General features: G+C 43.2%; 1 protein-coding gene across 2 annotated transcripts in view; it reads left to right on the forward strand.

Annotated features, from left to right (window-relative positions):
* Positions 1 to 14,717, forward strand: part of Tek (TEK receptor tyrosine kinase) — a 119,280-nt gene that overhangs the window by 94,067 nt on the left and 10,496 nt on the right. For both annotated transcript variants that reach the window (XM_052176765.1, XM_052176766.1), the window contains exons 15-21: positions 80 to 290; positions 2,011 to 2,121; positions 5,502 to 5,692; positions 6,759 to 6,872; positions 11,857 to 11,927; positions 12,967 to 13,007; positions 13,882 to 13,978. In XM_052176765.1, coding sequence (XP_052032725.1) covers positions 80 to 290; positions 2,011 to 2,121; positions 5,502 to 5,692; positions 6,759 to 6,872; positions 11,857 to 11,927; positions 12,967 to 13,007; positions 13,882 to 13,978 — 836 coding nt within the window. The remainder of the gene's footprint in view (positions 1 to 79; positions 291 to 2,010; positions 2,122 to 5,501; positions 5,693 to 6,758; positions 6,873 to 11,856; positions 11,928 to 12,966; positions 13,008 to 13,881; positions 13,979 to 14,717) is intronic.

Genomic DNA, 14,717 nt, shown 5'->3' on the forward strand with positions numbered 1-14,717 from the left:
TTAGTTACAAAGCAGAAGATAGTATGCACCTTAGGATGACAAATGTCCTGACACAAAAAATGTTAATTTCTATTTCCAGAGAGAAGAACCAGCTGTGCAGTTCAACTCAGGAACTCTGGCCCTAAACAGGAAGGCCAAAAACAATCCGGATCCCACAATTTATCCTGTGCTTGACTGGAATGACATCAAGTTTCAAGATGTGATTGGAGAGGGTAACTTTGGCCAGGTTCTGAAGGCACGGATCAAGAAGGATGGGCTACGGATGGATGCTGCTATCAAGAGGATGAAAGGTCAGGGCTGGAAGACGGCCTTCTGCTAGGGTGGGGAGACATTCATTTCCTGTTGAAGTCTTCTCTTTGTGGCCATATATTCTTCAAACCAGGAGTTGCCCTGGTATCAGTGTGGCTGTTATGTGCAGATAAAGGTGTTTCCTTTAAGATGAAGCCTGTGGTAGATGAAATCAGGATGTGCATGTGTAGGACAGGAGTAGGAACCACTCAAACACCAATATGTTAGTTCCTAGGGATTTGGGAATGCTGGCATTCCCAAATTAATTGCTCATTTGGGGAGGTGTTATTGTTCCTCGTAAGGCTCATTTTTGAAATTGAGTGTGTATCAGAATTAGCTAGACCTGTTCAAAAACAGACTGCTCTCCCCCAGTCACACTTAAATATTCCCAGTTTCTGATTTAGCAAGTCTGGTCAAGGTCAGAGAATTTGCATTCATGTTTCATGTCAGGCTGATTTTGTAAGTTTTCATGTTTTTTGACCACACTACTGAACCTCAATGAGAATTGACTTTAAATTTGCTCCAAGATTATAACACCAGGAACTAAACCAAAATATTATCTAAGCTTAGAGACAGTTCCTCTCTGTTCATGTGTCTTTTTTGTTGTTGTTTTTCTTTGAGACAAACTCTCACTGTGTATTCCAGACTGACTTGAAACTTACTCTGTAACTAACCTAAAACCCAGGGCAATCCTCCTGTCTCCGGGATAGAGGCACAAGCAGTGATATTTTAAAAATAAATCCAAACAAAAACTTACTGAATAGCCATAAGTCACCTTTCTATTCTGGTTGTGTTGCAGGATATTTAGCTAACACTGAAATAGTTTGGGATGCTTGTGTGGTTGGAGCATGGACTTATGCAATCAGCTTTCATTGGGGGTCTTACCTGAACCTGATTTTCCATTTCATGTCCTATAAAAGAATAAAACAGCTTAACTATGTGCCATGGCAGAAAAATTTCACAGGCAGAGTAATAATATTCTAGGGCAACCTACTGAATGATATTCTAATTAACAAAAATTTCCCAAGGCATTGACTCTCAGGACCAAAGCTACAGGGAAGGTCCTGTGATCGGAATAGGGCACTGGATCTGGGATTCCCAATCAGTCTGTGTCGCAGATACCCCTGACCCACCTAATTCATTGGCACACACTCTAAGCCTGTTCTAGTATATACAGAGCCACCAGGACCCCCTTCTCCCCTGATCATGCTCCTTTTAAAAATCCATCAATAGCATCCTGCACACCACTTAAAGCTAGCTAGTCGGTCTGAGCATCAGCCACAGTCTTTTCTCCAGTTCAACCATGATAGTTCTTCTCATGAAGGTGCCACTAAAGAGACAGGACAGGAAGAATAGGAAAACTGCAGCTCAGTTTCCAAGAAAACGTCCATGGGAGAACAGTAGTTCTCATCCATGACGGATTTCGCTTTGGAGAGGGCATGTGTTAGTTCGTGGATACATTTGTCTGCATTGCAAGTGAAGGTCAGGGGTATTACTGAACATTCTACAATGCTCAAAGAAGGTCCCCCAAACACTCATCAGGCCGATTACCAGTGGTGAGGCTCAGAAACACTGCTTTAGGGGATAGAGTTTTCCAGGCCTGATGGTGACTAAATGAGCCAGGAGTCCTGGGGGCAAAGACAGGACAGGGACAGGTGTCCTGTCTTTACCCTTTGGTAAGACGTGAAGAAGTAACATTACAACTCCTGGCCTTTCTTCCAGAATATGCCTCCAAAGATGATCACAGGGACTTTGCAGGAGAACTGGAGGTTCTTTGTAAACTTGGACATCATCCAAACATCATTAATCTCTTGGGAGCATGTGAACACCGAGGTAAGATGTTCCGACACCCCTGCCCCCACCCCCAGCAGATCTTAAAAGATAAAACAGGAGCATTCCATAACAAAAGGAGGAAAGATAATCATCTTGAGAACATTACTTATTTTAAAGTTTCAATCTGAATATCTATCTAGTCCTATTTATTGGCTAGGATGAACTTTATCATTTTTGTGGTGGGAGGTGCTAAGGATAAGTTGGTTTTCGGTGGTGGTTTAACATTGACTGGCCAAGGCTTCCATGGCTTCGCACCCTATCCTTACTAATCAAGGAATTTAAAAACATATTATTACTATAGACAAGTAGGAAACGTTTACCATTAGAAAAAAGTAGAGTGCATTGGCTCCTCTGAATTGAAATTTTTTGCTTTAAGTCAGGGTCTCACAATAGCCTAGAGTGGTGTGGAACTTAATCTGTAGTTCAGGCTAAACTAAAATACAAAGTACTCTTCCTACACTGAGGACCTGGCGCTCTGCCTTTTGAAGGCATGAGTTCCGTAATGTACTGTAATGTGAACGCACTGGTCATGGTTAGGTTAAGCAGGGATATTAAGTTCATATATGACAGTTCTAGTCCTACCTAAAGTATTTTCAGAAATAGTGTCGTTTTACAACTGCTCTGTGTTCTCCTATTTTTAATCCCAGGAATTCAAGTTTGATTCAAATGCTTACCGCTGTTATGTGTGTAATGAGCTATGAGGGAGATCCTAGCAAAATGTTTTCTGAGTTTATTTTGATATTCATACGTCATGGACTTCAGTCTGTCTCAACAAAATACCTCATGGAAAAGTTTACTTCCATAAACAGAAAGGCTCCAGGCTTTACTATTTATAAACTTGACAACCTTTTGTTGACTTTCTCAGCAAAAGCCATCAACAATAGAAAAAGAGTTGGTTTCTTTTTCCCCGATTTACTAAGCTAAAAATATGGGTGTCTTAAGCAATCTATCATCCTATGATCCAATAAGAGTATAATTTTGAAAGCCAGATCATATCTCTTAGATTAAATAATGAAGTAATGACATTTGTCTTTGAGTTATTTCCTGGAAATAATAATTGGTGTGGGACAGCAGTGAATTAAAAAAAAAAATTATAAGAACTAGAGTAGTGACTCAGAGATTAAGAGCACTGGCTGCTCTTGCAGAAGACCTGGGTTTGGTTTCCACACCCACATGACAGGTCAGAGCCATTGGTCACTCCAGTTCCAGGGGAATTCTGACACCCTCAGCTGATGTTCATGGATATCTACACATATGTCGTGCACAAATATGCTCGTAAGCATACACAGGCTGGAGAGATGGCTCAGCTGTTAAGAACACTGACTGCTCTTCAAGAGGTCCTGAGTTCAAGTCCCAGAAACCATATGGTGGCTCACAACCACCTGTAATGGGATCGGATGCCCTCTTCTGGTGTGTCTGAGGACAGCTACAGTGTACTCATATAAATGAAATAAATAAATCTTTTTTAAAACTACCAACACATACACCATATACTAAAGATTTAAAAAAATTCTCAGACGGCAACTGAAAATATGCCTTAAAAATTTTAAGTACACTATTACACTACTTATATCTCAAAAAAGTGTGCAACAAAGCACACTCGTGCCAGAACTTAGATCTGCTTTTCTCACGATATATTTGGGAATCAGGGTGCGAAGATCTTTTTTTTTTCTTTTATTCTTCTGGCAAGTGAGGGGGGGTTTACTAATTTACATTTTTTCCATTTTTATTAGATTTTATTATCTATTTAATTTTATATTTTATATTTATTTTCTTTATTTCTTTTAACACCATGGCTTCTTTTCTGCTCCCTCCTTTACTCTCAGTTCCTCCCCCCACCTCCCCTCTGTTCCCTCCCCCCTTATCCACTCCTCCTCCACTTCACCCTAGAAAAGGGCAGGCCATGGCATGTCAAATTGCACTAAGTCTGGGCACCTCCCCTTGTATTGAGGCTGCCTGAGACAACCTAGCAGGAGGAAAGTGTCCCCAAAGCAGGCAAAACCGTCAGTGGCAGCCCTTGCTCCCACTGTTAGGAGTCCCAGCAGAACAAGATTCACAATGGCGGCATGTGCAGGGGCCTAGATCAGCCCCATGCAGGCTCTGGATGTCAGTTTAGTCTCTGTGAGCCCCTAAGGGCCCACCTGGTTGGTTCTATGGGCTTCCTTGTGGTAGTCCTGTCCCTTTGGCTCCAACAATCCTTCCTCCCAAATTTCAATTTCTTAGATCCATTTGATCTTTTAACATGAGTATTTGGGCACACACACACACACACACACACACACACACACACACACGTACATGTATACACACAAGAAAGTCACTTTTTTTTTTTTTTACTGTTTTCTTGGGGGGTATTTTTTCCTTTTCCTCTTTCTTCTCTTATACACTACATCCCTCTCCTCCTACTTCTCTCACCCATCCCACATTCTCTCCTTCAGATTCCAAGATCTATTCCTCCTATTTCCTTTGAGAGAGAGAGAGAGGAGAGAGAGAGAGAGAGAGAGAGAGAGAGAGAGAGAGAGAGAGAGAGAGAGAGAACCAGGTCCCAAGGGATATCAACTGAATGGGGCATAGCAATTACAATAAGACAGAAGACCTAGCTCAGACCCATGCAGAGTCTGCGATTGTCACTTCAGTCTCTGTGAGCCCCTATGAGCCCAGGTTAGTTGATTCTGTGGGCTGTGTTCTTCTTATGTCCTTAACCCCTCTGGCTCCTATAATTTTTCCTCCTTTTACATCATCAGGGTGTCCCTGGTTCTGCCTAGTGTTTGGCTGTGGGTCTCTGTATCTTCTCCATCGGTTGCTGAATGAAGCGCCTCTGGTTACCACTGGGCAAGCAGAGTATGAGTGGAGCAGAGAATCATTAGGAATCATTTCATTGACTTTCTTTTTTGCCAGTTAGCCATTGGTTTTATATTTGGCAGTTAGCCATTGGTTTATTGTGACTAGAGATGAAGACCAAAGTGATATTCCTAGCTCGTGTTAGCTTTTTGATGAATAGTGAGTGAAGTTACTCACAGAGTGAAGGGACTCTGATGAAGGTATCTCAGATAAGAGAATACTTTGATTTTCTTGCCCTAATGTTACGGAGTTCATTGAAGTGTTTCAGGAAAAGCAGGTGCGTTCACGTTTGGTAGCAACAAAGGAGTGAGAGAGAAAGATTGTGAGTTCAGGGCTGGTCCCTTGAGAGCCACAGCTCTTACAGTCAGTATCCCTCATCTCCCTCCTGTCCCCAGAATGACTAGACATGTCTCTTTTGATCAGAATGAAGTTTGTAAGCCAATCTCCAATACCAGCACACATCTTGAAGATGCCCCAGCTGTTCAGTCAGGATAAGATGACGACTCTCTCTCTCTCTCTCTCTCATGCCTTCCCTGCAGGTTACTTGTATCTAGCTATTGAGTATGCACCTCATGGAAACCTCCTGGACTTCCTGCGTAAGAGCCGAGTGCTAGAGACAGACCCGGCGTTTGCCATCGCCAACAGCACTGCTTCCACACTCTCCTCCCAGCAGCTTCTTCATTTTGCTGCAGATGTGGCCCGGGGGATGGACTACTTGAGCCAAAAACAGGTTTGTCCTTAGAACCTTGCTTGGGCCATCTTTCTGTAGCGTTCCTTCTGAAGGGCTCTAATGTGTTTATAGACAGATTTCCATGCTCTTTTCTTCTCTGATACCTTTTTAATCTCCCTGAGTTAAAACACTGATACTATTCTAGCCCCAAAGAAAGAATTCAATCCCCAATACTGACAGTATATTTCCCCAGGGGATTTAAAAGCACATGTTTAGTGAGGTGTCCTGATCTTATCATATTCACCTGCAAATGAGGTCAGCAGCAGAGGGTCTTTACCATGCAAAGTCCTGTACTTCCTCCCAACCATAAAATGATTCTTTCAAGATATGAGAAGTCACTTGACAGAACCTGCTATATGAGAGTTGTGAAGTGCTTTAGGGAGCCTAGATTCTATAGACTTTGTTAAAAGCCTTTCCGTGGTGTCATTTCTTTTTGTTTGTCTGTTTGTTTTTGTTTTTGTTTTTTTATTGAATATATTTTTTATTTACATTTCAAATGATTTCCCCTTTTCTGCGCCCCCCCACTCTCCAAAAGTCCCATAAGCCCCCTTCCCTCCCCCTGTTCTCCCACCCACCCCTTCCCACTTCCCTGTTCTGGTTTTGCCCTATACTGCTACAGTGAGTCTTTCCAGAACAAGGGGCCACTCCTCCGTTCTTCTTGTATCTCATTTGATGTGTGGATTATGATTTGGGTATTCCAGTTTTCTAGGTTAATATCCACTTAGTGATATTAGTGAGTGCATACCATCTTCTGAGACTAGGTTACCTCACTTAGTATGATGTTCTCCAGTTCCATCCATTTGCCTAAGAATTTCATGAATTCATTGTTTCTAATGGCTGAATAGTACTCCATTGTGTATATATACTACATTTTTTGCATCCATTCTTCTGTTGAGGGATACCTGGGTTCTTTCCAGCTTCTGGCTATTATAAATGGGGCTGCTATGAACATAGTGGAGCATGTATCCTTATTACATGCTGGGGAATCCTTTGGGTATATGGTGTCATTTCTTAAGTATCCTCTACCAAGTATTACACTGAAGATCCATGATTCTTTAAAATTTAGTTTATCCACAGGGACCTGGCTGCCAGAAACATTTTAGTTGGTGAAAACTACATAGCCAAAATAGCAGATTTTGGATTGTCACGAGGTCAAGAAGTGTATGTGAAAAAGACAATGGTAAGTTCCAGACACAGAGGACCTCCCTGTCCCACTAGAATGTCATTGCTCTGGCTGACTGATACATCTGACATGGATAGTATGTGGTCTGTTAGTCTTTTATATTTGGTTCTAACATGATACTGTTGTCACTGTGGGCATACACAGTTGGTCTCCTTAAGAGTTTCTTGGTCTTGTTGATAAAACAGTTTTAAAGTGGACCCAGACGGGAACCCAAGGATGGGTGTTACGAATCACTTGGAAGGTGTTGGAGGAATGAGGAAAAAAAGTTACATCTTAATTGAGTACAAGTAACACCTTAGACAAGGTGGGCACACTGAGAAAAAAAAGATCAGATACATAGAGCTTTGTTTTTTTTGTGATTTTTTTTGAACAGGGCAGGAAATTGCCCTCCTCTAAGGTAACTTGGCTTTTGGGAATGTGAGTAACACAGTTACATGTCAGGAAATATGTAACCCTATAATTTATTTGGGTAAGTCTGGTAGTCAGCTCAGAGTGGCTCCAGGTGGGCTAGAGCTGAGGAACTAGCTAAACAGGGTTAAGGACTGGCTTTATTTACTGTAACCACTTTACCTTAAGCTTTGGGGCCTGTGTAAAGCCCTCCCATTGGTTCATCCTTACCTGGCAGTTTGTTGTAAGCAGTAGCTGGGTCTTCACCACTCACGGAAAGGTGAGTGTGGAACAGTAAGTTACATGGAGCTCAGACAACTCCTCCATTAGTACTCGATATCTGCCTTTCATTTAAAACAAACAAACAAACAAACAAACAAACAAACCCCTCATCTATCAGACATGTCTCAAAGGAAGCTGACAGAGGCTGTTCATATATCTCAAGGGTACTTGGGAAGTAGGTGACCAGAGAAGCCTTTACCCCCTCAGTCCTGACCAGCATCCCCCCATCACCATCTTGTTTTGCAAGTAAAGAGGCCTCACCATGTGGAGCTATGCAATTGAACAACGCATAGTGGTCAGTGTTCTGTCTGTATCCAGTCTAGGCCTGATGAGTGCCCAGTCCCTGCTTCTAAACAACAAACAGGGCAGGAACTCATGATGGAAGTGGGTTAGATGGAAAGAGATTCTCTTTCCCTTCTGTGTCCTACCCTCAAAATTCTGTCCCGCCCTGTACCCAGCCATTAGACATTGACATCTTTCTTGATTGATCAAAAAACAATTGGGGGCAAGGACCTTTAGCATTTGGGCACACAGACTCCTGATTGAATCAAAGCATTAGAACCAATATCCAACACTTCCCACCCTCCTTTTCTCTGTCTTTATTTTTAAAAATAATCCACTAAGTCCAGTTAGTACCGCCTGCATGAACATGCATGTATAGCCACCCAGCAGAGCATGGACAACTTCCCAGCATACACTCTGCTAAAGAAAAATGACTGTCCTCCATAGGATGCCATGGACTTCCAAAAGCTCCTCAGCTAAAATGGAGCTTCTCCCCTCCATGCCAGTACACTGACAGGCTTGATTCTGTGTGGACCTCTTCCTGGTAATCACAGATACCATGAATTCATGAGTATAAAGTCCCTATCATGTCTAGAACACAGCATTTGACAGAAACCTTCCCATCCTTTGACAAAATTCTTCCCAGTGTATCTTTCACAGAATTCTCCAAGCTTTCTGATTTGTAAGTACCTCAGTCATGGACTTTTGACCAGATTTACATGAGACTCATATCTAACTAGAAAGCAGTTAGTCACCCCCACAGCCCTGTCACTATCACTTCATTTGATATATCTTATTGGATGGTCAGTATTATAGCACATGCAGGCTCTATGCCTGGGAAAGTACAGTGATGCTTTTCCTCCCCAATCAGCCTTTGTATACCTTTCAGTGTTATGAAAACTAGCCAGCTGGGAAGTTCTCTGCTTAGTTGTAGCTGTATTTCTCTATGTCCTACAACTAAAATGTGCTGTGTCTTCAGCAATAGGGTTTTTAGTCTAGCTGTGGTGGGCAAGCAAGAACAATGGCAATATCTTACGTTGTTTTAGGGGTGTCTGGGACTTTCCTGATCAATGACTCATAGGGAGGCATCCCATGCTTGTATAAAGATTCTTATTTAATAACCCAGGTCTTCTGGGGAGAGCATTGTCCACCCATGAAGGGTGACTCCATTCAAAATTCCTTTTGAATTATATATTTAAATTATCTTGCAAAATAGTGTGTTTCCATAACAATTTCTATTTTAGTTAACCTGATCCTGCTCCCATCCCCCACTGTAGCTTACTCCTTACACTCTGTTTTCATAACCACATGGGTCCAGCTCTCCCCTCCACATTTGAAGGCTTTTTCCTGTCCCACTTGCATGTGCCAGTTTTAGCTTCCTGTCCTGTATAGACATGCCAAATTAAACACACAAATCTAAAAATTCAGAGATAGGATCCAGGTGTTTATCTTTCTGGGTATATTATTTTTTCTTAACTCTCATAGGTCATTCCACTGTTGAAAGCATTGCTATAATCTATACTAGGCAATTTAGTGTTGACTATTATTAATAGACATCAGCCATCACCTCACTGATTTATTATGAGGTCATTTATAATAATAGTAGGCTCAGAGATAACATGTTAAGACTTAGTACTTTCAGCAAAGCCCTCAGATAAACATAGAAATAGTGGCTAGTACAGTTCAGTGCCCAAGGCACAGGAACACATGTGTGTGGGAGCACAGAGGAAGCTGAACCAACTCTGAGGGTAGTCATGGAGAGTTCCTTGGAGGAAGCTAGCTCCTAAGGTAACATAGTGAATGTTGAGTAGACATTGGATATGAAGATGAGCTGTGAGAGCTGGACAACGGGGCCAATATAGAAGTCTGGAATCAAAGGAGAACATTTAGACTTTGGGGGATTCTATAATACAACAAGGAAGGGGAATTCAAGTTCAAGGTTTGAGGAGGCAGCAGGACAGGCTCTTGAGGCTCCATGAACTCCGGTCAAGGGCTTTGAAACTCAGGTAAGGACTTCTGATCTTAGGACATGGATGCTAATGATTGTATTTTAAAGTAAAGTCTCACCTCTGTAAACTCAACATTTCAAACAATCATCCTGTATAGAGACTAGGGCATTAGAGGGTGAGGTCTCTTAGGTAGAGCACTCACTGAAGAGGATACTCTCATCAGGCAGCAGCTTAATCAAGGCCACTGGGAGAGTGAAGGTGGATGAAGTCCAAAGAAGTCAAAGACAGAAAGTGTGCGTGCACATGTGCGACCTTGGCAATGTGGAGGCCGAAGCCTGTGGGGTTGGGGGGAAGAGAGTGGCTGATAGGACTGTACTTTCCATTCTTTGGCTGTGATATAAGAGTGAGAAAGAGGAACAGGTAGGGGATTCGGGCCCAGATTGACATAGAAAGAAGGAAAGTGTATGAGGGAAAATGTGGGGTGAGTAGGTAGATGGAAGGACCCTCTTGAACCTGAGCCGAAAATACAGAATCCCAGTTTGGGAATTACAGCCATTCCACAAGGAACTGAGAGAGGACCACACACAGAGAATCACCCTTGAGGGTGGAGGACATGGTCTTAGCAAGGACAGCTTGGTAGACTGTCTGTAAAAGCAGGTTGAAGAAGATCCCCAAAGCTTTTCTGATTTTATAGGCTAAAATGGCACTATTGAAAGGTTGGGCATCTCTGGGAGGGGAAGAGGGAGGAAAGGAGGAATAGATCTCTTTAACAGTAAGCCAAATAATTGTCCAGTTGCATAAGAATCCTCCAAATCAAAGAATTTGAGGGAAGTAGGAATAAAGTTTCCCAATATCCAGGCTACACCTCATTTTACCCAGCCTGGACACAGTATGACACTAAATAAACAATTGTAGCGTAAAATATTTTCCTTCCCCATTGATCAAATGCTTATAGGAGCCCAGACATACCCACCTCTGTTGAAATATCTTTTATTTGCCTGATGTAATTGTCTCCTCCTAGCCTTGTAGTCTCTGTCTGCCCACTTAGGCATAGTCCTAGAAGTTTCCAACCTCGGTACAATCTCATTTAGGCCTAGAACATTTTCAGTGGCTGAGACTTGCTGCTAACTAAGCTTACCCTTTCTTGTTCTTTCTGAGCTCTGGTTGGCTTCTTCAACTCAGCTGTTCTGGCTCACACTCCCCTCCACGGTGACTGAGTCAGTCAATCTTTCTCTAGGTCTTTCCTGAATTGCTCTGCTTGGCCTCAAACTAACTTTGGCAAATCTTCCAACTCCATCTCATTCTCTGGTTTGTTCTGTCTTCACCTGTGTCTAGCTTGTTCTCTCTACTCAGCCTGTCTTTGTATAATGTAGCCTGTCCTGTAAAACAGCCTCTTCCTCCTCCATCTTTGCATTGCTCCCTTAAATAGCTTCCCTTTCCTCTCTGTTCTCATGAACAGATCACCTTGCGCTTGGAGTGGCAGAGAGTTGGGCAGATCCTATTCTGCAAGTCTTTTTCTGCTTCGTCACTTTGTCATTTATTAGACATCAGTTTCAAACATTGGTGCTTCTTTCTACAAACTAACTTTAGTTTTATTGTTTGGGATTAAAGGTGTATTAAGGGCATATCTGTATTCCAGCCAGAGGGAATAAAGATGTGTGCTAAGGCTGAGCCTCCCAACTAGAAACGGGTTTTTCGTTTTTCTTACAATTGTGGCGTTCACGACATGATCAAATATCCTGGAACAGACCTCTAAGGTGGTCTCTCCAACTCAGCCCTTGTCCCCATTGTCCCCTTCTCACATTATAGCTACATTCTCAGTTTCTGGGCCTGTCCCCTATTTAAAAAAACCTCTGAGTGCCACTGCAAGCACAGGGTGATCATGTGAATAGCTGAATAACTATCAAACGTACAAATTCACAAGGACAGACTCCCGTCAGACTCCCTGGGGTAAGGCTTACACTGTTGGCATATCTTTGAATTTGAAAACATATCCGTGGTTGGAAAGTCACAACCTGAGTCTATTGTGCCTATGTCTGTAATTCTAAACACTAAGTGATGTCTCACTTGGTTCTCTCTAGGGAAGGCTCCCAGTGCGTTGGATGGCAATTGAGTCACTGAACTACAGTGTCTATACAACCAACAGTGATGTGTGAGTAAGCACCTTGCCTCTAAGAATTTTTTTTCTTACGAAGATTTCTTAAAAAGTGCTAAAGAGAAGCAGGGATACCCTGGGATATTGTACAGACAATTCCACTGGCCTGCTCTCAGCTGCTTATGTTGTGACCTGCCACTGTCACGAGGTGTCCTGTGTGTGTGTGTGTGTGTGTGTGTGTGTGTGTGTGTGCGCGTGTCGGATAAAAGGAGGAAATAAACTCAAGAAAACGAAGCTGCAGAATGGAAGTTTCCAGTGTAAAATCCCAAGTGTCAGGGGTGAGGGTGTCTTCTCCCATCACATACATACAGACTTCAGGTGCTGAAGTCATGACTTCTAGAGAGAGAAAGGTTATGGGGCATCCGCATGAGTCCATTCCCTGGACCCAGCAGAGGGGAAGCAGCTTAGAATAGCTGCCGGAATGGTCGGCCATACCTTCTTACAGCCTGCAGTGACAAGTCACTGTACACTCTTGCAGGAGGAGAAAGTAAGGCCAGCAGGGAGGGAACGGCTGCCCCATAGTCCTTATTTAGGGAGGTGGAGACTCCCATGTCCCCACTGCAGGCAGGGGCACCACCAGGGTGTCTCCACTTTTGGGGGACTATTCTTAGGGGTCTCATATTTTCAGTAGTTTATACTAACCATCCCAAGTATCAGATGGCAGAGAAGGGTCTCCTCTCCCAGCTGTCTGGTGTGGAATTCAGCTGTCTGGTGTGGTCTTCTACAGGAGCACATTGCATTCACTGCTTATTGAGTAAAGGGGTTTGGAGGAACGAGTCACCCCACACCCACCCCACCCACCCCCAACCGTAAGGCCCTCTGCTAACCTAAAAGGAATTCATGCAGTGTGTCAGGTCTCACTCTAGAAAGCTTATGATTAGCATTTCTTCTCTTGATAAAAGGTTTCTCACCAGGGTTTGGGGGGTGGGGCAGGAACCTGAGAGGTCGCCCTACTCACCACCAATGGGGGTGGGGCAGGAACTTAAGAGGTCGCCCTACTCACCACCAATGACTTTTTATGCCGTCTCTCCTGCAGATGGTCCTATGGTGTATTGCTCTGGGAGATTGTTAGCTTAGGTGAGTATTTAATTTACCCACCAGGTGAAACAGTGGGCAGAGGGCACAGACCCTCCAGAGTCGCCTCATAACCCATTTCCACAGGACACACTTTAATTTCTCCAATGCCAGCAGCAGGTGGGACCTGCAAATAGAGTGTTTCTGCAGCAGAGTACAACTGTCCACACTCCTGTTTCTAAACACTGTATATTAACATCATACTTAACACTAAGGGCCTCGTGGCTGCCAGCTTCACTCTAAATTGTTTCTGTCTGTGCTTGAGTGTCATAGAGCAGTAACAAGTTACCCGTATAACTTAAATGGATGTTACCAATCAATAAAAGTCCCATCCTGAAAGCCATTTAATTTCATAGGCAAAAAACCCACACCTCAAACCAAATACTTCATGTATAACATTATAGTGGTTTTATAAATTAATATTTTAAAATTGCAAGTTGCTACATTGGAAAGTAATGAGAGGTATTATATAGGATTTCCCTTCCTTTGAAGTTTTTCTAATAGTGGGTAACTTTTCTAAGTTAGGCTATACAGTGAAGTAGGAATTGCATAAATACAGACTTTTAGTTTGAAAAATGAAATGTCATTGGTATATGAGATGTGCTCTTACACAGGAGACTCAGGGGTTGGCAGGGGTGGGGGTGGGGGCTGGGGCGTGGGGCAGAGAAGAGACACTGTCAGGAGTGAGGTCTCGGTGTCAAAGAGTGGTAGTATTGTGCAGTGGTCAGTGATGTGAAAGTCCAGCCTGGTACACAGTGAGGTTGTGGAGGGAGGCACTCGGAATGCTCTTCCTCTGTCTTCTCCCTCCTCACTGCTTAGCACTGGGGCAGGAAACACTGCCTTCTGTGTCAGCGGGACCCTACTTCCTGTGTTCCAGGAGGCACCCCATACTGCGGCATGACGTGTGCAGAGCTCTATGAGAAGCTGCCCCAGGGCTACAGGCTGGAGAAGCCCCTGAACTGTGACGATGAGGTGTAAGTCAGGCCTCACGGAGGTCATTTCATCTTTCCCTTTCTCCATGTGACTCTAATGGAGCCGTCATCAGATACAATAGGTCACCCACATTAAGATATTGGATAGGTGCCCGGCAGTGGTGGTGCATGCCTTTAATCCCAGCACTTGGGAGGCGGAGGCAGGCAGATTTCTGAGTTCAAGGCCATCCTGGTCTACAGAGTGAGTACCAGGACAGCCAGGGCTACACAGAGAAACCCTGTCTCGAAAACAAAACAACACACACACACACACAAAAACCCCAAGATATTGGATAGGTCAAGAAAAAGGAGATTTCTACTAGTAGGACCACTATGAGCTGGGCAAGGAACAGCAATTTACATCTAGGAGAGTGATTAAGGTACAGTTCTTGAGAAGGGTGGAGTGAGGCAGGACAAGGACAGAAGAGTATGAAATATACAAAATTATTCATGAAAAGTGCAGTAGACTTTTTATTCAGGTGGGTGCAGAGATATTAGAGTCACTCCATTAAGCAACAACTTGTTTACACTTTTGCTTCTTCTGAGATTATTTTTCACAAGGAAGAACAATTAGTATCAGTGGAGCCTCCATTGCAGAACTAGCCAGTGGAAGTCCTTAAGTGGCAAGATTTCAAGAGTGCTTGCTGATAGGTTGAGCAAACAAGTCATTGTTCAGATTTCTAAGAAGGAGATGCTAATATTTCCTCTGGTACTAGAGGCATAAACATAGTCACCCTGGGCA

The sequence above is a fragment of the Apodemus sylvaticus genome, chromosome 3, assembly GCF_947179515.1.
Source record: "Apodemus sylvaticus chromosome 3, mApoSyl1.1, whole genome shotgun sequence".
NCBI lineage: Eukaryota > Metazoa > Chordata > Mammalia > Rodentia > Muridae > Apodemus > Apodemus sylvaticus.